The sequence below is a fragment of the Gobius niger genome (assembly GCF_951799975.1).
Source record: "Gobius niger genome assembly, chromosome: 21".
NCBI lineage: Eukaryota > Metazoa > Chordata > Actinopteri > Gobiiformes > Gobiidae > Gobius > Gobius niger.
Window position 1 is genome coordinate 21,179,343 of NC_136872.1, and position 22,618 is coordinate 21,201,960.

General features: G+C 41.4%; 4 protein-coding genes across 5 annotated transcripts in view; all 4 read right to left on the bottom strand.

Moving 5' to 3' along the window:
- LOC306980509 (uncharacterized protein) overlaps nucleotides 1-22,618 on the bottom strand; it is a 38,895-nt gene that overhangs the window by 9,134 nt on the left and 7,143 nt on the right. Inside the window, exons 12-13 of one of the 2 annotated variants that reach the window (XM_079579937.1) lie at nucleotides 7,367-7,482; nucleotides 6,944-7,018 (exon numbers count right to left, since the gene is read on the bottom strand). The exons of the other annotated variant lie outside the window; for it this stretch is intronic. Coding sequence (XP_079436063.1) covers nucleotides 6,987-7,018; nucleotides 7,367-7,482 — 148 coding nt within the window. The 3' untranslated portion in view covers nucleotides 6,944-6,986. Of the gene's footprint in view, nucleotides 1-6,943; nucleotides 7,019-7,366; nucleotides 7,483-22,618 lie in introns of those variants that run through there. 2 annotated transcript variants of the gene reach the window in all.
- LOC306980534 (uncharacterized protein) lies at nucleotides 227-13,415 on the bottom strand. Its single transcript, XM_079579965.1, has 9 exons — nucleotides 13,354-13,415; nucleotides 2,724-2,896; nucleotides 2,462-2,646; nucleotides 1,811-1,958; nucleotides 1,607-1,727; nucleotides 1,292-1,458; nucleotides 942-1,092; nucleotides 648-763; nucleotides 227-299 (listed from the first exon to the last, which is right to left on the bottom strand). Exons 2-9 carry the CDS (start codon nucleotides 2,734-2,736, stop codon nucleotides 268-270), a joined length of 933 nt encoding a protein of 310 aa, XP_079436091.1. The 5' UTR covers nucleotides 2,737-2,896; nucleotides 13,354-13,415; the 3' UTR covers nucleotides 227-267.
- LOC306980638 (uncharacterized protein) lies at nucleotides 8,650-21,828 on the bottom strand (the record flags this gene model as incomplete). The annotated part of the gene is made up of 10 exons (XM_079580064.1): nucleotides 21,771-21,828; nucleotides 19,895-20,042; nucleotides 13,362-13,482; nucleotides 12,980-13,158; nucleotides 10,707-10,889; nucleotides 10,446-10,630; nucleotides 9,929-10,076; nucleotides 9,684-9,804; nucleotides 9,009-9,175; nucleotides 8,650-8,804 (listed from the first exon to the last, which is right to left on the bottom strand). Exons 1-10 carry the CDS (start codon nucleotides 21,783-21,785, stop codon nucleotides 8,650-8,652), a joined length of 1,422 nt encoding a protein of 473 aa, XP_079436190.1. The 5' UTR covers nucleotides 21,786-21,828.
- On the bottom strand, nucleotides 13,634-19,732 carry LOC306980640 (uncharacterized protein; the record flags this gene model as incomplete). The annotated part of the gene is made up of 11 exons (XM_079580068.1): nucleotides 19,692-19,732; nucleotides 18,733-18,908; nucleotides 18,469-18,653; nucleotides 17,189-17,336; nucleotides 16,985-17,105; nucleotides 16,663-16,829; nucleotides 16,137-16,287; nucleotides 15,902-16,017; nucleotides 14,774-14,833; nucleotides 14,036-14,226; nucleotides 13,634-13,726 (listed from the first exon to the last, which is right to left on the bottom strand). The coding sequence occupies exons 1-11, from the start codon at nucleotides 19,694-19,696 to the stop codon at nucleotides 13,634-13,636; spliced, it is 1,413 nt and encodes a 470-aa protein (XP_079436194.1). The 5' UTR covers nucleotides 19,697-19,732.

Genomic DNA, 22,618 nt, shown 5'->3' on the forward strand with positions numbered 1-22,618 from the left:
GGCTTTCTGTAGAACATCACAGTTAATCACAGACAAGGCAGAACTTATAAATAAACCAAAATAAATAAATAAATTGCACAGCCATAACAAACTGAAGAGAAATCTGATCAGTTTTACAAATACTATATATTTTTTTTTAGCTCAGATTCAACCAGATCTAGTTTTCTGAGTGTCTCCAGCCTCAATCTGTGCTTAACAAGAAACAAACGGGACACGAGAAGTTTGCAATGGAATTTATTTAAGGTTTGTGATAATTCCAGAGGTTGTCTAGTTCGTCTTTTTCTGCTCCTGAGGTCGAGCTGCGAGGAAGAAAACGTACGTCAGAAAATGTCTTAAAAAGAGAAGCTCAAAAACAGTGGTTCTCAAACAGTGGTACTTGGGCACATGACGACTAATTACAGATCTTAGTTGTGGTTTCAGCCCAGTCTAATCCTGATCTGTTGTTTATTTAATCTTTTGGGGGCGTATTTATTGAAAAAGTGACGTATTTTCATGTGTGATGAAGGTTTTTGCATTTTTGACATTACAAATATTGTTTCTGGGCTATAAAGTTATTAAATTGTTCTTGTACTTTGTAAAAATGGCCAAATGAATAACCAACCTTGACCCATTGCTTTCTAAATTGTAAAGCATTTGAGTTGTGGTACCTTTCACAGTGACATAAGTGTCAAGAGTTGATACTCTGTCGTCCGGTCGACAGTTATAAAGACCTTCATTTTCTTTCGTCACATTTTTCAGTGTGATGCTTCCCACGTTGCTCCACCTTGAAAACACAAAATTAGAGTTAGAAATGTCTATTTTTTTGTTTGCAATTAACGCTTTAGCAAATGACTGCACAATGAAAGCACGTTCTGAATGTTTTTGTTGGCTATTTTATTCCCTCCCTTCTTTCTGCACATCGTCTGAACTGTTATTTTGTGTTCAAAGAAGCAATAGTTTACTCGAAGGTTCTTGAGTTGCGCTTGAAGAACGTGTCCACTTTCTTCTCTGGCTTGATTTCGCCCGTGGTTCTGTTTTTCCGTAAACAGCGCAGCGTGAGGTCATCCCCCTCCATCACAGGAAGAGGCGGGGCTTCCAGAACGGCGTCTCCAACTGCACAAGAAATAAAAACATTGATCAGAAACTGTCACATGGGCTGTGTTCGTGGCAGAGCTATTCAGTCGCTGCAAGGAAATCGTAGCTTATTGAAACAGATGCGCAAGAGTTACATAATTCTTGGGCTGAATTGATGAAAGTTTGTTGAAAGATGTTTTGATGTTGTTTCTCATTTCACAAAGGATCTTTCTCATACCTATGTTGGTCATGTTTAGGACGCTACTTCTTATTCCTGTCGTAGACTCGCACCAGAACAGGAAATCAGTCCAGGGATATCCAAACTTCACAGTACAAGACAGGAGACCCGAGGAGGACAACTCTGACCGTTCACACTCCTTTATAATCCCTGTCCATTTGTCAAATCTAAACAGACACAATGATCATGCATTGATTCTTTCTTTCTTCAGAACATAACTTATCATTTCGTCAATCTTACGGCCCTGAGAAAGTCAACTATAGAAAGTCAAAAGACACAATGAGGTTATGTTCATGGCTGAGTAATGTGACTAACCCCTTTAACTTCCACTGGCTTTGGTCGTTGGGCAGCTGGCAGCCCATCGTCACCTCTTCATTGTGGAAAAACTGAGTTCTGTTGTGGCTTAAGACATTGATGGTCACTGGCGGCGACTCGTCTGCGGATATAAAAGACATAACAGGATGATTAAGTAGCCTTCTTAAAGCTTCTGAACAGATACAGTCTTTAAATCTTACTCACCTTGGACCCAGATGAAATGATGCCAGGCGAGAGCAAAGACGTTTGAGAGAGTGCCATCATCCCAGCAGCTGTACACTCCCGAGTGCTCATGGGTAATGTTGCTTATTGTGTAGTTTATGGGCTTCAACGCTTGCTGGCTCAGTGCCACCTGTAACCACATACTGATGTAGATTGATTGATTTTATGGGTACAAATGTTTTCCCTTATTTGTGCATTTGTTTTAAGCAATTGTCTAAAACTCGTGACCCTAATCCTGCCCATCCTTCTGTATGACGTCTGTTTCCCACAGATTTTACTGACACTATGATGCTCTGGGTCTTCATTTAATCATTCAACCAATAATGTTTTTCTTTAAATATGCCATTGAGAGAGTCCATCCCTAAAAAGAGTGAAGGTCAAAGCCGAAGTGTAGGCGGTAAAAAGATCATTGTGTATGTGCAGTAATAATGTTTTGCTCTTTAATACTGTGTCCGGACCAACAGGCATCAAAACTCTCAAAAGATAGATTTTTTTCTGTACCTGCTTTTGATACATTAATGTTTTCAATACCAATGGTACCTAAGAGAGAGGCCCTGTTCATAATGAGGACAAGGACAAAACTTGAACTGTATGTGAGCGGGTCAGATAAAGACAGATGATTTTGTCCCAAACCGTCATGTCGTTTCCGGGGTTCCTCTTGGTCCAGATCAGCTGCAGGTCCATTTTGTTGCTGTTGTTCTGTTTGTCGAGTGCAACTTTACACTGAATGACCACAGAGTCGCCTTCTCTGACGAACCAGGCCGAGGTCACTTCAAACTTAGTCACGAGGTAATCCCGGCCATCTCGCTCCGTAAATTCTTTGACCAAAATACATGCACTAGTTCAGCCATGGGTTTGTTTTTGACGAGACATAAAGCATTGAAACATTTCTTACCAGCTTGGGTCATATTAAAAATGTTGCTTTTCTGTCCAGTTGAAGATTCGCACCAAAATGGATCATATCGTCGAGTTTTAGAAACGGGAAGTGGCAGTGAGGGAATGGTGCAGGAAAGAACATCACCAGATCGCTCTTGGTTTGGACATTCTGTGATGCTTCCAGTTTTTTCACTCGCACTGTGGAAAACAACAAAGATAAAGGGGAAAACTACTACAAGTCCATATATTCAAGTGGAGTTGTAGGAAAACAGAGATGATAATTGAGAGCTGAAAGTTTGTTCGAGGACCTCTCATCAGTAGAAATGGTAAGTGGTTGTGGCTCACGAACCTCATGATTTTCCACTCTGACTGGTCATTGGGCAGTTTACATCCGATCGTAAATGTTGTGTCATGAAAATACTTTACTCTGTTGACTTTGAGAATCTCGAGACTCGCAGCTGGAGAAGAATCTGTAAGGCATTTATCAAGTTGTTCGGCTTCATAGAAAAGGGAGGCAGGTTGTTTCACGGATTGGAAATATAACTTACCATTGACCCAGATTAACTTGTGAGCACTTTCCACTGTTATTTGTGGGTGAGTGGTGACGCCCCCACAGCTGTACAGCCCCCTGTCCTCAAGACTGACCGGGTTCAGAGTGTAGGAGATCCCTTTGGAGGATGGTGTTGTGGGAAGTCTCTGTCAGAAAAGATATTTTAGTGAAAGGATCTTACTGTGTTTAGACACATTAATCATCACACAGACAGAGGTGTGAGAAGTGGGTTGATCTACTTTTTTTCTATGGTTTTACATGTGTGCTCTTCCTATTAACATTTCTGATATTCCCTTCTTTGTGTTATTTTTGCACCTCTATAGACGACATTGTTGTCTTCTCCAGATGTAGATTGAGCTTCTCTGTCTCTTCCAGGTCTGAGCCTGGGGACAGGGAACATCTGATCTCTACAGAGGATCCCACCGACAGGCTCCAGGGCTCATGGCCATCCACCTCCATCTGCAGCTGCAAAACTCTGTCCTCTGTGGACCTGGACGTACGGACATCTGTGGGCAACATCATGACCATAAAGTTATAGAGGTGCTCAAATTTTCATTGGCCCGCCAGAGGGTGACCTATCTTTTGCGTCCGTGTAAGGTTAATACTAGCTCTCTTAACTTTTCCCATTCATTCTCAATGGTAAGCCCTCACAGCATGGATGCAGTACACTTTTTGGCCACCTGCATTAAATTGGGGGCGCTGTTTCGCTCCTCCCGCAAAGATGAGGAAACACTGTTGTCGCTCATTGTTTATCAATCACACAGAGCGTCGTAGCACAACGACTTTACCAGTTTTCCAACTTGTATTGCAAAGGTTTTTGACATCAACAAAATTGCATCTTAAAAATTGACTTTTGAAAGAACGTTTGCTGACTGACACTTAAATTATCTAATATCGCATTTTCTTTGAGTTGGTAAATGAATGAAGTAAAGTCACAGTAGGTACTATAGAAAGAGGCGTCACCATGACACTGATAAGCTCTTGTTTTGCCGTAATGGAAAGTAACGAAGAAAAACAAACAAGTAAAACTACAAACTTTGGTAGTTCAACAAATCCAGACTTAGAGGTCACTGACTGACTCACACCTTGATGACATACGAGCCAGATGCAACCTGACATTAACAGGCTCATAATGTCCAAAGACAAGCTTCATATTTCTCACTAATATAAGCAGTTTGTTAAAGATGCACGGATTGTTGTTGTTGCCTTTTTTTTACGCAATATTGCTCAAATTTGTAGCTCCCATTGTTGATTTTTTTTCACCTAAATCTACGCTTTGCCAGAGTTCACATTTGTTTTAAAGGGGCTGGAAGCAAGTTCGCCATTTTATACTCACTACTGCCACCTCAGGCCATATGTGTAACTGCACCTTCTATATTAAGCTCGTGCATGACGGCACTTCGGGCCGAAGTGACACATTTTTGAGTGACCGTACAGGATTTTAGAGGCAGTTGTGGTGAACAGGTCTGAGCTCATTCTACACATTAGGACATGGCTGGAACATGTAGGGGGAGGAAAATACTTAATTTTAACATTTTTAAACTCCTTATAGTCCCTTTAATGTAGCATGATATTTGCACAGATAGAATAAAAGGCAAGCACCGAAAATAAATAAATATTTTTTACAATTATATGTGTTTCACGTCTGAAATCGCTGTGTTTGGCCTGAGGCCACAGGCACATTTTCCTTTTTGCCCTCGGAGACAAAAAGTTTGGGCACCCCCTGTATAACAGGTTCAAACTTCTGCATTCTAGACTTTTCTAGACTTTTCAGATGAGTTTGAGTAATTCAAAGTGAACAGCCTGAAGTTCACATGTTCTCAGTTTCTTTCCAGAACTTTCCAAGTTGCTCCCCAAAGGTTTTCTACTTTTCTGGCTTGATAAGTTCATATTGATCACATCGAAAGAAACATTTTCTCTTTTTTCACCAAATTATTCATTTATGATTTAATGCAATCTGCAAACATACAACATTTTGAGCTGAATCTTCCTCTCTGTTAAAATATCTTGTTTTCAATATATCCAAAAATAAGAAGCTTCAATGGGAGGAAAAGGTTGCAGATTCCTGAACACATATCTTTAAAAGCCTATTGATTGGCCCCTTCAGGCACATTAATATTGTTCAAGCGTGACCAAATGGAGGTTTCATTTCCCAAACGATTCAGGATAAAAAAAACAAAATGGTCTAACCACATATGGCTGAGCACAAAACAATCAGTATAACACTGAAAGCACAAAGACTTACCTTGACCTGGAGCTGGCTCGATGCTCAGCTGTTCTCCCAGGCAGACGAGGCCACAAAAAACTGAATCCAAAACACAGATAATTTTACTGTTTACATTTAGTTATTAAATCGTTTTAAAGATATGAATTTGACTCACGAAGCAGTGCAGAGAGACTCATCGTTTCAATGTTGCACATTTGTCATTATTGATCTATTTGTGCTCTTGTGAAATGGACTTTGATTAGTTTAGTTTGTTTATACAGTCTGTGTCCTGACAGGGTTCAGTCATGGAAATCCTGGAAAAGTTTTGTAATTTAAGAAAGTTATTTTGGAATCTTGAAATATCACAGGAAAAAATAATGGGTCAATCAAAAGTAAATCAGGAATCACGGCGCACGTTTCTATTCAGGCTGTGGTTTGGCCCCTGCGGTCGACCGGTCGAGGTTCAGTCAGTGTTCCTATAGTCTTACCTGAAGATCAACACATTTCACATTCTATTAAGGTTTATTTGATTGTTGGAGAAAAATAATTGTTTTAGGAGTCACTTTAGCCGCTTAAAGGGCATTAGACAGGTTTTAATACTTTTGAAAATATGACTTATTTAGATTATATCTGTTGAAAGTGTGACGGTGCGCCCTCTAGGGACAATGTCAAAAGTATAAAAGGTCACGCCTATCTACGCTCTGCCTCTGGTCTTTGTTCTCGGAGAATCCAGGTGGTGCCTCTTGAGTTTGCAGAGCAGGCTGACACGTAGAGCGAGCTTTTATATAAATGAAAGAAATAGATCTGGCTCTAACCAATGCATTAACATGGTCGGCACGGCAACAGTTTAAAATTGTTTGCCTCTATCTATGTCACTTCCTGTCAGTGTTCAAGGGAAAACTATAAACATCACATGACGGGGCGACAGTGGTGCAGATGGTAGAGCGGGTCGTCTCATGATGGGAAGGTCGGGGGTTCGAATCCCACCTCCAGAAGGTGCACACTGTCGTTGTGTCCTTGGGCAAGACACTTTACCCACATTGCCCCAGTGTCTGCGTACACTGGTGTATGAATGAGAGTGTGAATGGGTGACTGGATCCTTGCTGTAAAGCGCTTTGAGTGCCTAATGTAGGTGGAAAAGCGCTATATAAGTTGAGACCATTTACCATAAAATGGTCAAACTAAAGAAAGCTGGCTAAAACCTTTAACAAAATTGTGCTAACTATGTTTTAGCAAAAATTGTGCTCATATGCACTTTAAGGCTTTCTGTAGAACATCACAGTTAATCACAGACAAGGCAGAACTTATAAATAAACCAAAATAAATAAATAAATTGCACAGCCATAACAAACTGAAGAGAAATCTGATCAGTTTTACAAATACTATATATTTTTTTTAGCTCAGATTCAACCAGATCTAGTTTTCTGAGTGTCTCCAGCCTCAATCTGTGCTTAACACGAAACAAACAGGACACGAGAAGTTTGCAATGGAATTTATTTAAGGTTTGTGATAATTCCAGAGGTTGTCTAGTTCGTCTTCTTCTGCTCCTGAGGTCGAGCTGCGAGGAGGAAAACGTACGTCAGAAAATGTCTTAAAAAGAGAAGCTCAAAAACAGTGGTTCTCAAACAGCGGTACTTGGGCACATGACGACTAATTACAGATCTTAGTTGTGGTTTCAGCCCAGTCTAATCCTGATCTGTTGTTTATTTAATCTTTTGGGGGCGAATTTATTGAAAAAGTGACGTATTTTCATGTGTGATGAAGGTTTTTGTATTTTTGACATTACAAATATTGTTTCTGGGCTATAAAGTTATTCAATTGTTCTTGTACTTTGTAAAAATGGCCAAATGAATAACCAACCTTGACCCATTGCTTTCTAAATTGTAAAGCATTTGAGTTGTGGTACCTTTCACAGTGACATAAGTGTCAAGAGTTGATACTGTGTCGTCCGGTCGACAGCTATAAAGACCTTCATTTTCTTTGGTCACATTTTTCAGTGTGATGCTTCCCACGTTGCTCCACCTTGAAAACACAAGATTAGAGTTAGAAATGTCTATTTTTTTGTTTTTAATTAACACTTTAGCAAATGACTGCACAATGAAAGCACATTCTGAATGTTTTTGTCGGCTATTTTATTCCCTCCCTTCTTTCTGCACATCGTCTGAACTGATTTTATTGTTGCATTTAAAGGAATAGGCCACCGTTTTTACATACTGAGATATGTTCTTACCTAACCGTAGCCGAGTTAATATATCCCCGTCTGGTCTTTGTCCGTGCGGTGCGGAGCACATACGCAGCCTCTCCCACATGTCACATAGCTCCAAAAAAGCTCACGATAGAAGCTACCAAGCTCTTCCACGAGTTCCCTATTTAAATAAAGTTACGTGAAGTGTTTTCATGCGAAGTATATTAACACAGAAATGTAGCATGTCGATTTTATAAGCAGATAAAAAGGGGGACTATATTGTGAGGCGTAATGATACGAGGAGCACAGCGTCCGCGTACTAACTCCTAAAGACTTCTCCCGCTCACTTCCGTCAATAGAAGCTGCGTGACTTGTAGAGAGCTCGCAGAGAACAGTTGAAGAAGCGTGGATAACTTGTGAACAATGCCTTTTACGTGCATCGTGCCGGGCTGTGAAAACAAGCAGAAAGTATATAGTGTAGTAATGTTTCACAGATTTCCAACTCACCCCGGACGACGACACAGGACTCAGGACCTCGACCATGAGGTAGGAATGCGCAAGCACTTTCCAAAAATATATTTTCTGCTTGTTGTAAAAGGCTCTCTACAAGTCACGCAGCTTCTATTGACGGAAGTGAGCGGGGGGAAGTCTTTAGGAGTTACTGCGCAGACGCTGTGCTCCTGTATCATTACGCCTCACAATATAGTGCCCCTTTTTATCTGCTTATAAAATCGACATGTTACATTTCTGTGTAAATATACTTCGCATGAAAACACTTCACGAAACTTTATTTAAATAGGGAACACGTGGAAGAGCTTGGTAGCTTCTATCGTGAGCTTTTTTGGAGCTATGTGACATGTGGGAGAGGCTGCGTATGTGCTCCGTTTGCCTGACAGAGCGCACGGACAAAGACCAGACGGGGATATATTAACTCGGCTAAGGTTAGGTAAGAACATATCTCAGTATGTAAAAACGGTGGCCTATTCCTTTAAAGAAGAAATAGTTTACTCGAAGGTCATTGAGTTGCGCCTGAAGAACGTGTCCATTGACTCCTCTGGTTTGATTTCGCCCGTGGCTCTGTTTTTCCGTAGACAGCGCAGTGTGAGGTCATCCCCCTCCATCACAGGAAGAGGCGGGGCTTCCAGAACGGCGTCTCCAACTGCACAAGAAATAAAAACATTTAATTGATCAGAAAATGTCACATGGGCTGAGTTAGTTACAGAGTTATTCAATCGTTGCAAGAAAATCGTAGCTTATTGAAACAGATGCGCAAGAGTTACATAATTCTTGGGCTGAATTGATGAAAGTTTGTTGAAAGATGTTTTGATGTTGTTTCTCATTTCACAAAGGATCTTCCTCATACCTGTGTTGGTAATGTTGAGGACGTTACTTCTTATTCCTGTCGTAGACTCGCACCAGAACAGGAAATCAGTCCAGGGATATCCAAACTTCACAGTACAAGACAGGAGACCCGAGGAGGACAACTCCGACCGTTCACACTCCTTTATAATGCCTGTCCATTCGTCAAATCTAAACAGACAAAATGATCATGTATTGATTTTTTTCTCCATCTTGTCTTGGCCAACTCTGTCTACCATAACTGAACTTATAATTTTGTCAGCTTTAGAAAGTCCGTCCGTCCATCCATCCATCCATCCATCCATCCATCCATCCATCCATCCATCCATCCATCCATCCATCCATCCATCTTCCACTTGTCCGTTGCCGGGTCGTGGGTCACATTGCACCAGCCCCTGTGGTTCCTCCTGCAGGTGGTGGGTCCACAGAAGGACGGCCTCAAGACTCCCAGGCCTGTTGGTCTCTCATAAGGAGCTTCTGAACCGCTCTTTGTCTGACCCGTCACCTAGGACCTGTTTGCCATGGGAGACCCTACCAGGGGCACGAAGCCCCCGACAACAGAGCTCCCAGGATCATTCGGGTGCTCAAACCCCTCCACCACGTTAAGGTGGCGGTTTCAGGCAAGGAACTTTAGAAAGTCAGAACGCACAATGAAGTTACATTCATGTAATTGACTAACCCCTTTAACTTCCACTGGCTTTGATCGTTGGGCAGCTGGCAGCCCATCGTCACCTCTTCATTGTGGAAAAACTGAGTTCTGTTGTGGCTTAAGACATTGATGGTCACTGGCGGCAACTCGTCTGCGGATATAAAAGATATAACACATCAGGATAATCAAAATTAAGTGATTTTTTTTAGGAGCATGTGGCTTCTTAAAACTTAAATCACTTAACAGTTCTGAGCAGATCCTTAAATCTTACTCACCTTGGACCCAGATAAAATGATGCCAGGCAAGACCAAAGACGTTTGAGAGAGTGCCATCATCCCAGCAGCTGTACACTCCCGAGTGCTCATGGGTAATGTTGCTTATTGTGTAGTTTATGGGCTTCGATGCTCGCTGGCTCAGGACCACCTGTAAGTGGAAATTGTAGTCATGATCTACATGAGGGTTAATTCAAAGTACCACATACCAAAACAGATTTACGATTAGGTTTAGATTGAGTTTATAGGTACTATGTGGACATGTTTCCTCGCTTTCCTGGCTATTTTGATGCTTTTTTCAAGATGCTTTGAGATTTGGGTAAAGTTTAAGAAGTTAAAGGTACCCGGCCCTAGTTATTACTTTAGGATTACTAAATTAGCACATGGGTTGTCAGACGGAGGTGGAAAGATACCGTTTAGAGAGGGGACCTGTTCATACCGTCAAATCATGATAAAATCTAATGGAATCCTACATGACAAGGATACACACTCAGATAAAGACAGATGATTTGTCCCAAACCGTCATGTCGTTTCCAGGGTTCCTCTTGGTCCAGATCAGCTGCAGGTCACATCGGTCGCTCGCGTCCTGTTTGTCGACTCCAACTATACATTGAATGATCACAGAGTCTCCTTCTCTGACGAACCAGGCCGGAGTCACTTCAAAGCTTGTCACAAAATAATCCCGGCCATGTCGCTCCCAAAATACTTTGACCAAAAAAAAAAAAGTGTTAGTTAAGCCATGGGTTTGTTTTTTGATTAAAAGTGAAGCCTTGACCCACACTGACAGAAGCAGTGTCAACCGTCCAAGAGATGGGAAAGCGCGTCGGGATAGATGACCTGGAGGGCATCCGAGACAGGGGACTGCGCATCACCTGGGCCGCGGCGTCCAGGGGAACCGCCGGAGACTTGACGCTGAGCAAGGCGGATCTGCAAGCGGTTGTGCGAGGTGACGAATAATGCAAGACTGAGAAGAAGACATTTATAGTGGAAGTGTGAGAATGGTTAAAACCGTTAGCATGAAAGTTAAACAAACAAGGCTTCGTGGAGAATGTTTTATTGATGTTTTATTACCGTTGCTGACCAAGGTTTGATTTTAATGAGGGAATGACATAACATGATGTAAAGCTTGAAAAAGTCGATTTTGCATATTACCCCCCTTTAAATATGGTACTACTGCAAAACTGCAAAGTATTATTCAATGGCCGCTGGCTGCCCTGCTTTTTGACCACAAACGTGGGGGCCGCCATTGCGCCGCCGATGCTGCAGTACCTCCATATCGCCGCTAGGCCCCCATTGAAAAGCATTGGACTTTAGACACGTTAAAAACTACTTTAAAGCCTGGTTTCAATTGTTTCAACACTAGACTAGGCTAGATATTCCTCCTGAGATAACGCTGGGTAAATAACAATATATGAAACCAGGCTGGTTTTCGTAATATGATTTTTTGAAATCTCGTACTTAATGAGGGTCGGACTGTTAGCATTGGAGCAGCGCGAGCTACACGTCACGCAAGGGCCGAGTCTACGGTGAAGATCCCGCCCGTATGTCCTTTTTAGGAACATGCTTCGTCAGAGCTGTGGAGGGGGAGCCTGTAAATCCGCCATGAATTGCCCCACGGCCGTGGTCATTCTGGTAAACGGGGAGGAGTGAGCATAAGACGTCCATTTTTTTTACAGTCTATGGTATTATTACACAAAATAAAACAATGTGGATTTTCTTTGTGGATAAAAGGGGGAACTATATTTTAAGGCGTAATAACACCAGGAGTAGTTCGAGATCCGCGCAGTAATATCTTCACTTTCCTGCGGATGCCAAACTACTCCTGGTATTATTACGCCTAACCTGGTTTGGAGCTATAGAGGAGAGAGGGAGAGGCTGTGTTTACGTGACTGAAGGCACGGGTGAAGATCAGACAGGTCCTAGAGAACTCGTCAAAGCTAAAGTAAGAATATATCTCAGTATGTAAAAACGGTGGCCTATTCCTTTAAGAATAGTGACATGCCTAATTCATGGTCTGAGACAATTATTTCAGTCACTGCACTGTGATAGGTATTAACCAAAAAGCCAGACCTGTAATACGGTAATAAGCTTCTTCCACTTAAGACATCCAGATTGTGCCCATCTCTCCACTCACTTTCCCACGGACTCCTTTAGTATTTCCCTAACACTGTTGACCAATATTTTAGCTAAAAGAAGAAACATATTAAAAGACTTCTCCACCCTGAACATACAGATTTTATATCAGGTCAACAAATAAAATGAGAAGAATTTTAAATGTCATGACACAAGCAAGACACAAACAAGAAGCAAAACTCAATCCTAGTCAGTTTTGATTTCATTCATTGGCTTCCATTCACAGTTTGTGGAATGGATAAAGATAATATTCATGAATCCTAAATCACCTGTCAAGGTGAATGGATGTTGATCTGATTTCTTCTAGAAAGAGGTGTCCAGCAGGGTGACGACCTCAGTCCCCTGTTATTAGCAATCAATGTTGAGCCGCTTGCCGCATAAATCAGAATGAAAATATCAAAGGCATTAAAGGCCCTATACCTGATTTTGTGATTGAAATGTCAATGAAAGCGGAAGGCACTAAATTAAAAAGTTAGTTGTGATCCAGACTCATTCATAACCTTTCTAATATATTTGCTGCATCCAAATTCTTCACAGGGACACGTTTAGAGGCACATTTCAGAACTTGCAGGGTCACTTTTCATGGTTATTTTCACAAGAATGCTAGAAAAATAGCCTGAAAGTTTATAAAAACTATACAAATGTTGTTGTTGTATAATTTGATCCACACTGTTTTCCCGACAAACGTTTGAGTTTACAATATATGAAAGGAGGACGAAATAAATTTCATTCCATTTCTAGAAGTAAAATCAGGTATAACTCCTTTAAGGAAGGGACTGCGAAAGAACATAACATTTCTCTCTTTGCTGATGATATCTTAATGTATCAGCGACCCAGCCATTACTACAACCCCACTTATAAAAGCCTTTGAAGATTACGGAAAGCTTACGGGCTATCAAATCAATCCAAATCATTTCTTACCAGCGTCGGTCATATTAAAAATGTTGCTTTTCTGTCGAGTTGAAGATTCGCACCACAATGGATCATATTGCTGCGGTTTAGAAATGGTTAATGGCAGTGAGGGAATGATGCAGGAAAGAACATCACCAGATCGCTCTTGGTTTGGACATTCGGTGATGCTTCCCGTTCTTTCACTTGCACTGTGGAAAACAACAAGGGGAAAACTATTACAAGTCGACCATACAAGTGGCCATTGTAGGAAGACTCTTGTCTGCAAGTACAGCCATATCTGCCGCACTGCAAGAGGAGAAAATGGGAACAAAATAATAAAATATTTGAGAGCTGAAAGTTTGTGCAAGGACCTCTCATCAATATAATTGGTAAGTGGTTGTGACTCACGAACCTCATGATTTTCCACTCTGACTGGTCATTGGGCAGTTTACATCCGATCGTAAATGTTTTGTCATGAAAATACTTTACTCTGTTGACTTTGAGAATCTCGAGGCTCGCAGCTGGAGAAGAATCTGTAAGGAAATCATCAAGTTGTTTGGCTTCATAGATGGAAGACAGTTTGTTTCATGTGACTTACCATTGACCCAGATTAACTTGTGAGCACTTTCCACTGTTATTTGTGGGTGAGTGGTGACGCCCCCACAGCTGTACAGCCCCCTGTCCTCAAGACTGACCGGGTTCAGAGTGTAGGAGATCCCTTTGGAGGATGGTGTTGCGGGAAGTCTCTGTCAGATGAGATATTTTAGTGAAAGCATCCTGGAAATGGAAATAAACCCATGGATTTGTGCATAGATATGGAATTCCCCTATACTTGGTGTAGTTTGCTGATATAATTTAGATGATATAGAATTGTTGCCCCTCTAAGTGGACCTAGTTTTCTACCCTGTAACCACAAAATGTTGGTCATTTTCTACGGTCAAGAGATAATATTTCAATTGTCACACAGACACAGGTGAGAGAAGTGTCTGTTCACCTTCTTCATCAACACAAGGATAATTCGGACTCAAGAAGTGGGTTGATCTACAGCAGACCTGCAAGACATGATATTTGTTTTATTTTTTTTACCTCTATAGACGACATTGTTGTCTTCTCCAGATGTAGATTGAGCGTCTCTGTCTCTTCCAGGTCTGAGCCTGGGGACAGGGAACATCTGATCTCTACAGAGGATCCCACCGACAGGCTCCAGGGCTCAGCTCCATCCACCTCCATCTGCAGCTGCAAAACTCTGTCCTCTGTGGGCTTGAAGGTAAGAACATCTGTGGGCAAAATCACGACCATAAAGTGACATTACAGGTTCAAAATTATGCTTTCTGTTGACTTTTCAGGTTAGTTTGAGTTACTAAAAACATTGGTAAAAAATGTTAATAATGTGTTTCTATTTTGTCATTAAAAAGCATTACATTTGATTTGCTTCTGCCTGTATAAACCCTGGATTAGATCAATGTGATCACAGCAAGAAATACATTTTCTTTTTCTTCACCAAATTATTTAGTTAGTTATGATTTAATGCAATCTGCAAAAATATTACATTTGAATTCAATCTTCCTCTCTGTTAAAATATCTTGTTTTCAAAACATCAGAAAATAAGAAGCTTCAATGGGAGGAAAAAGCTGGAGATTCCTGAACACATATCTTTAAAAGCCGATTATTGCTTGGCGACTTCAGGCACATTAGGATTATTAAAGTGTGGACAAACGTAGATTTAATTTCCCAAATGATTCAGGATAAAAACAACAAAATGGTCTAACCACATATGGCTGAGCACAAAACAATCAGTGTAACACTGAAAGCACAAAGACTTACCTTGACCTGGAGCTGGCTCGATGCTCAGCTTTTCTCCCAGGCAGACGAGGCCACAAAAAACTGAATCCGAAACACAGATAATTTTTTCAGATACTGTTTACATTTAGTTATTAAATCGTTCTAAAAATATGAAATTTGACTCACGAAGCAGTGCAGAGAGACTCATCTTTTCAATGTTGCACATTTGTCATTATTGATCTATTTGTGCTCTTGTGAAATGGACTTTGATTAGTTTAGTTTGTTTATAGTCTGTGTCCTGACAGGGTTCAGTTAAAATAGTCAAACTAAAGAAAGCTGGCTAAAACGTTGTCTAATGTGTCATATGTACTTTAAGGCTTTCTGTGGAACATTACAGTAAAAAACAAATACTTAAATAAATAAATTATACAACCATAACACATTATTGAAGAGAAATCAGGTTTGCAAATACTATATTTTTAGCTTAGATTCAACCAGATCTAACATTCTGTCGCTTCTTAACAAGAAACAAACAGGACACGAGAAGTTTGCAATGGAATTTATTTAAGGTTTGTGATAATTCCAGAGGTTAGTTTGTCTTTTTCTGCTCCTGAGGTCGAGCTGCGAGGAAGAAAACATATGTCAGAAAATGGTCTTAAAAAGAGAAGCTCAAAAACAGCGGCTCTAAAACAGCGGTTCTAAAACAGCGGTTCTAAAACAGCGGTTCTAAAACAGTGGTACTTGAACTCAGGATGTTGTGGTCCATTCTAATCCTGATCAGGCATTAAACTATTATTTCTATTTTAGATCATATCATTGCAGTGTTTGTCTATAGTAAACTAGATATGTAACAATATATGAATAAAAAATAATGTACTAAAATTGTCTATAAATTGACTGACAGCTTAAAAAACACCTTGTCTCGAAATTGACCACATGTATCAAGTTTGCCTGTTTATTGAAAACGTATATTTTCAGGAGTGATAAAGGTTTTAGGTTTTGACAATTTACATACATTTACATTACAAATATTGTTTTTGGGCATAAAGTTATTCAATTTGACTTGTACTTTGTAAAAACGGCCAAATGAATGCATTACAGGTTTTGTGCTGAGAACCATTGTTTTCTGAATTTGATATTGTAAATTGTATAATGTTTTTGCTGTGGTACCTTTCACAGTGACATAAGTGTCTGGCATCACTCCGTCGTCGTCCGGCCAACAGCTATATAAGTCTTCATTTTTTTTCGTCACATTTTTCAGTGTGACACTTCCCATGTTGCTCGAACTTGAAAACAGAAGATAACGGTTAGAAAGCAGATTCTGAAATGTTTTGTTGCGTATTTTGTTCCCTCCCTATTTTCTGCACATGACTTCATTGTTGCGTTCAAAGAAGCAATAGTTTACTCGAAGGTTCTTCCGTTGCGCTTGAAGAACGTCTTCATTGACTCCACTGGCTTGATTTCACCCGTGGTTCTGTTTCTCCGTAAACAGCGCAGCGTGAGGTCATCCCCCTCCATCACAGGAAGAGGCGGGGCTTCCAGAACAAAACGTTCAACTGCACAAGAAATAAACACGTTTAACAAGCAACGCCCTCAGGCTCCCGGTGAAAGCACTCTCTTTGTTTTTGCGAGATCGAAGCCTCTCTTCGACCGAGACTGTCCTTCCACCAGGCGGAAGATCTGGCCCCCAGACTTTTAACCTGTGTCAAAGTGGAAGTCAAGCATAAAATGTAGACCTCTGCCAAGATACCGATGTAGAATCGGAAATAAACCTAAACTCGATGTTTCTTTAGCCACAAATAATATAAATAAAGAGCAACCAAAAACAATGATTAGGTAAGCTCCTGTAAGGTAGGATAAAATAAAGGTACAGTAAACATTTTGTCAAGTTTTGAAGTTGTTTCTCATATCACAAACGACTTTCCTCATACCTGCAGTGGACATGTTTAGGACGCTACTTCTTATTCCTGTCGTAGACTCGCACCAGAACAGGAAATCAATCCAGGGATATCCTATCTTCACAGTACAAGACAGGAGACCCGAGGAGGACAAGTCTGACCGTTCACACTCCTTTATAACGCCTGTCCATTTGTCAAATCTAAACAGACACAATGATCATGCATTGATTTTTTCTTTCTTCTCTTCACCGTAACATAACTTATCATTTCGTCAATCTTACGGCCCTGAGGCAGTCAACTTTAAAAGTCAAAAGGCACAATGAAGATACATTTATGGCTGAGTAATGTGACGAACCCCTTTAACTTCCACTGGCTTTGGTCGTTGGGCAGCTGGCAGCCCATCGTCACCTCTTCATTGTGGAAAAACTGAGTTCTGTTGTGGCTTAAGACATTGATGGTCACTGGCGGCGACTCGTCTGCGGATTTAAAAGATATAACAGGATGATTAAGTAGCCTCCTTTAATCTTCTGAACAGATACAGTCTTTAAATCTTACTCACCTTGGACCCAGATGAAATAATGCAAGTCGGAGGAGAAAACATCTGAGAGAGTGCCATCATCCCAGCAGCTGTACACTCCCGAGTGCTCATGGGTAATGTTGCTTATTGTGTAGTGCATGAGCTTCGACGCTCGCTGGCTCAGTACCACCTGTAACCACATACCCATGTAGATTCATTTTATGGGCACTATGTGGAAATGTTTTCCCATATTTGTGCATTTGTTTTAAAACAAATAGTCGTGGAAGACTCAGGACACTCTGGTGGGACTATGTCTCCGAGCTGGCCTGGTGTCGCCTCAGGGTCCCCCCAGAACAGCTGGAGCAGGTGTGCGTGGATCGGGAGGTTTGGGCATCTTTGCTGAGGCTGCTGCCCCCGCGACCCGGCCCCGGATAAAGAGGAAGAGGATGGATGTTTTAAAACAAAACTCGTGACCCTTATTCTGCACCATCTGAGTCAGTTTCCCATAGATTTTACTGACAGTATGATGCCATTCAACCAATAATATTTTTCTTTAAATATGCCATATAGAGAGTCCATCCCTACACTTCTCATCATTTGGCTAATCATGTTTGTTTCTACATTGTTTTCTAAGTGTAGTGAAAGAGTGAAGGTCAAAGCCGAAGGTGGTAAAAAGATCATTGTGTATATGCAGGAATGAAGCCTAGGCGTTAATTCAACCTGGGAGACTAATTTCAGCATCACCTCCAGCCAATGATCGTTCCGTGAGGGCCACACCTCCACCTCAGCATAAGAGCCGCACCTCCATAGCAGCCAATCATCGCCCTCGGTCCCGCCTCTTCCGTCTACAGCTTCTCCCTGCTGCATCTTCACAGGTCTTCCATACCACCACCAGAATCCAGGCTCCGGGGGAAGACGTCCCTAACTCCAAGCTGTTCATCCATACTGACTTTCATACATCGATGTTACCACCGGGGTCTGATCACCAAAACTAATATACATGTCAATAAATCTTCCTAATCGCTGCTTTTGTCTGTCTATCCAGGTTGAATTAACGTTTTGCTCTTTAATACTCAACAGGGTTCTGTACTTGCTTTCGATACATTTATGTTTTCAATACCAATACCATACTGATGTCCCCTAACGGTACCCAGCCCTACTTCTTACTTTTTATGCCTGATGATGAATTAGAACAGTCAGATGGAGGTGGAAAGATACCGTTTAGAGAGAGAGGCCCTTTTCAAAACTTAAAATCATACTAAAAATGAAGACAAGGACAAAACTTGAACAGTATGTGAGCAATATGATGATTTGTCCCAAACCGTCATGTCGTTTCCGGGGTTCCTCTTGGTCCAGATCAGCTGCAGGTCCAACTTGTCGCTGTTGTTCTGTTTGTCGTCTGTAACTTTACACTGAATGACCACAGAGTCGCCTTCTCTGACGAACCAGGCCGGAGTCACTTCAAACCAAGCCAGTAAAAAGTCCCGGCCTGATTGCTCCGAAAGTTCTTTGACCAAAAAATGAAGCATTAGTTCAGCCATGGGTCTGTTTTTTGATTAAAAGTGAAGCTTTGAAACATTTCTTACCAGCTTGGGTCATATTAAACATGTTGCTTTGTCGAGTTGAAGATTCGCACCAAAATGGATCATATCGTCGGGTTTTAGAAATGGTTACTGGCAGTGAGGGAATAGTGCAGGAAAGAACATCACCAGATCGCTCTTGGTTTGGACATTCTGTGATGCTTCCAGTTTTTTCACTCACACTGTGGAAAACAACAAAGACAATTTGTATTTATTTGATTGATGGGACAGTGCATGTTAATGAACATACATGGGACTCATGGATGTAAACACACCGGACTGTGGCCTTGGGCTAGTTTGCATTCGTTGTCCCACATTCGTGCAACATCCTGGTCTATTTTACATGTTTTTAGTGGGAAGGGAAACCTACGCAGACACGGGGAGAACATGCAAACTCCACACAGGAAGGCCCCGTCCAGTGGGAATTTAACCCAGTGCTGGAAATACAGGACTTTCTGTTTGTGTGCGGTCAAATATTCCAACAGAACGGTGGCTTACTGGTACATTTACTTTTAAGTATGTTAAGAACTTGAAATGTTATAAATTCAATGATATTATTCTTTAAACCCTCGTGTTTAGACCCTGCTTTCACAGCAGCCCCCCCTCGGGAGTTGGGCCGTGCTTAGAGCCGCCCTCACGGAGTTTCCCGTTGTTTGAAGCTGCTCTGAGCTGTGGTGAATCGCTCGAGGCTGGATTTTCATACATTCAGCCCAAGCTTCACTTTGTCCCTCCATAATATTTCAGTGGTGAGAGAATTAAGCATTTCTTTTGCCCCAAAGCCATGTCATGGCTCCTGCTCTGGTGTGCAGTAAACACCGCAGACAGAGGAAGACAGTGATAGGGTTTACACCTGTCCCAGTTATTGACGAGTATTAGAGTAATCAAACATACTTTTTATTACAGTAATAGCGATTAGCACATTTGTTCAGGGAACTTTTATCACTAAGTGGTTGTGGTTCACGAACCTCATGATTTTCCACTCCGACTGGTCATTGGGCAGTTTACATCCGATCCTAAAGGTTTTGTCGTAAAAATAATTTACTCTGTTGACTTTCAGAAGCTTCAGACTTGCAGCTGGAGAAGAATCTGTAAGACATTTATGAAATAGTTTATCAAACTTCATAGAAAAGGGAGGCAGTTTGTTTCACGGATTGGAAATATAACTTACCATTGACCCAGATTAACTTGTGAGCACTTTCCACTGTTATTTGTGGGTGAGTGGTGACACCCCCACAGCTGTACAGCCCCCTGTCCTCAAGACTGACCGGGTTCAGAGTGTAGGAGATCCCTTTGGAGGATGGTGTTGTGGGAAGTCTCTGTTAGATGAGATATTTTAGTGAAAGGATCTTTGTTTAGACACATTCATCATCACACAGACAGAGGTGAGAGAAGTGGGTTCATCTACTTTGTTTCTTTGGTTTTACATGTGTGCCCTTTCTATTAGACGAAGACGAAGGAGATGGTGATTGACTTCATGAGGAAGCCACTACCGCACACACCGCTGAACATCCAGGGGGAGGACATTGAGGAGGTGGACAGTTTCAAGTACCTGGGTGTTCACCTCAACAATAAACTGGACTGGTCCCACAACACCAACTCCCTGTACAAGCAGTGTTAATTTCGTCGACTAAAATATTGAGTCTTAATTTTAGTCAAAGTGATATTTTTGACGACTAAAATTAGACTAAAACTAAATTAAAACTTTCTCATGACTAAAACTGTGACTAAAATGTCCAGATGTTTTAGTCGACTAAAATAAGACTAAATAAAAATGAAAAGGAGAGACTAAAATCATCCAAATTTCTATTGACCGTCTGAAAAAGCCTCAGATCATTTAAATTCACTGCCAAATGAACAGGTCTGAGCTTTATTCATGTGGAGCAGCTCCATGAAGTCGATTACCACGATTAAATATGATTATAATGAATATTATAAATATAAGTCGACTAAATTAGTCTTCATTTTAGTCGACTAAATTGATGTGCAATTTTAAAACTAGACTAAAATTGAAAAGTTTTCTTTGACTTAATCTTGACTAAAATTAAATTACATTTTAGTCAAAAGACTAAGACTAAGACTAAAATAAAATATGTTGTCAAAATTAACACTGTGTACAAGAAGGGCCAAAGTCGCCTTCACCTTCTGAGGAGACTGAGGTCGTTCGGAGTGAGCCGCCTCTGCTCAGGACTCTTTATGACTCTGTGGTGGCCTCTGCTCTCCACTACGCTGCCGTGTGCTGGGCCCCGGGCAGCACAGAGCGGGACAAGAACAGACTGAACAAGCTGGTCAGGAGGGCCAGCTCCGTCCTGGGGCCCCCTGGACTCTGTGGAGGAGGTGAGGGACAGGAGGGTGTTAGCCAAGCTCACCTCCATCATGGACACCACCTACTCACTGCACGGGACTGTAGAAGAGCTGTGGGCGGCGCGGTAGCGCAGCGGTTAGTGCTCTCGCTTCACAGCTAGAAGGTCCGTGTTCGATTCCCACCTGCACAGAGCCTTTCTGTGTGGAGTTTGCATGTTCTCCCTGTGTCTGCGTAGGTTTCCTCCGGGTACTCTGGTTTCCCCTACCACTAAAAACATGCACAATAGGCCAGGATGAATGATGTGTGTGAGTGAATGTATGGTGGTGTCAGAGGGTCCGTTGGCGCAGACGTGTGTAGTTGCGAAAGTGCCTCTGTCACTCTCCCCCAGGGGAAACTGAAGCTACAAACGTAGTTTAACCACCACCAAGTGTGGAATGAATGTACAATTGTCTCATGTAAAGCGCTTTGTGACTATATGTCTGTGAAAGGCGCTATATAAATAAAGATCTTCTTCTTCTTCTTCTTCTGTGCAGCTCTCTCAGTGGCAGACTGAGACACCCTCAGTGCAGGACGGAGCGCTACCGCAAAGCCTTCATCCCCACTGCGGTCAGACTGCACAATAAGACTGTAAAGTAACGCCGACTGTAACAAGTGAATTTCTCCTTTGTGAGATTAATAAAGGTTTATCTTATCTTATTAACATTTTGATATTCTCCTTTTTTTTGTGTGTGATTTTTTTTACCTCTATAGACGACATTGTTGTCTTCTCCAGACGTAGATTGAGCTTCTCTGTCTCTTCCAGGTCTGAGCCTGGGGACAGGGAACATCTGATCTCTACAGAGGATCCCACCGACAGGCTCCAGGGCTCAGGGCCATCCACCTCCATCTGCAGCTGCAAAACTCTGTCCTCTGTGGACCTGGACGTACGGACATCTGTGGGCAACATCATGACCATAAAGTGACAGTTACTACAGGTTCAAAATTATGCTTTCTGTCGACTTTTCAGACTAGTTTGAGTTGCTAAAAACATTGGTAAAAAATGTTAATAATGTGTTTCTATTTTGGCATTAAAAAGCATTACATTTGATTAACTTCTGCCTGTATAAACCCTGGATTAGATCAATGTGATCACAGCAATTAATTATTTAGTTAGTTATGATTTAATGCAATCTGCAAAAATATTACATTTGATTTCAATCTTCCTCTGTTAAAATATCTTGTTTTCAAAATGAGAAGCTCCAATGGGAGGAAAAGTCTGGAGATTCCTGAACACATATCTTTATAAGCCAATAATTGATTGGCGCCTTCAGGCACATTAGGATTGTTTAAGTGTGGACAAACATAGATTTAATTTCCCAAATGATTCAGGATAAAAAAACCAAAATGGTCGAACCACATATGGCTGAGCACAAAACAATCAGTATAACACTGAAAGCTCAAAGACTTACCTTGACCTGGAGCTGGCTCGATGCTCAGCTGTTCTCCCAGGCAGACGAGGCCACAAAAAACTGAATCCAAAACACAGATAGTTTTTTCAGATACTGTTTACATTTAGTTATTAAATCGTTCTAAAGATATGAAATTTGACTC

Coding starts and splice junctions, on each gene's coding strand:
- LOC306980534 (XM_079579965.1), bottom strand. Junction 1,959..2,461: donor ACCCCGGAAACGACATGACG/GTTTGGGACAAA, acceptor ATGTGGTTACAG/GTGGCACTGAGCCAGCAAGC. Junction 300..647: donor CACTTATGTCACTGTGAAAG/GTACCACAACTC, acceptor TCTTCCTCGCAG/CTCGACCTCAGGAGCAGAAA.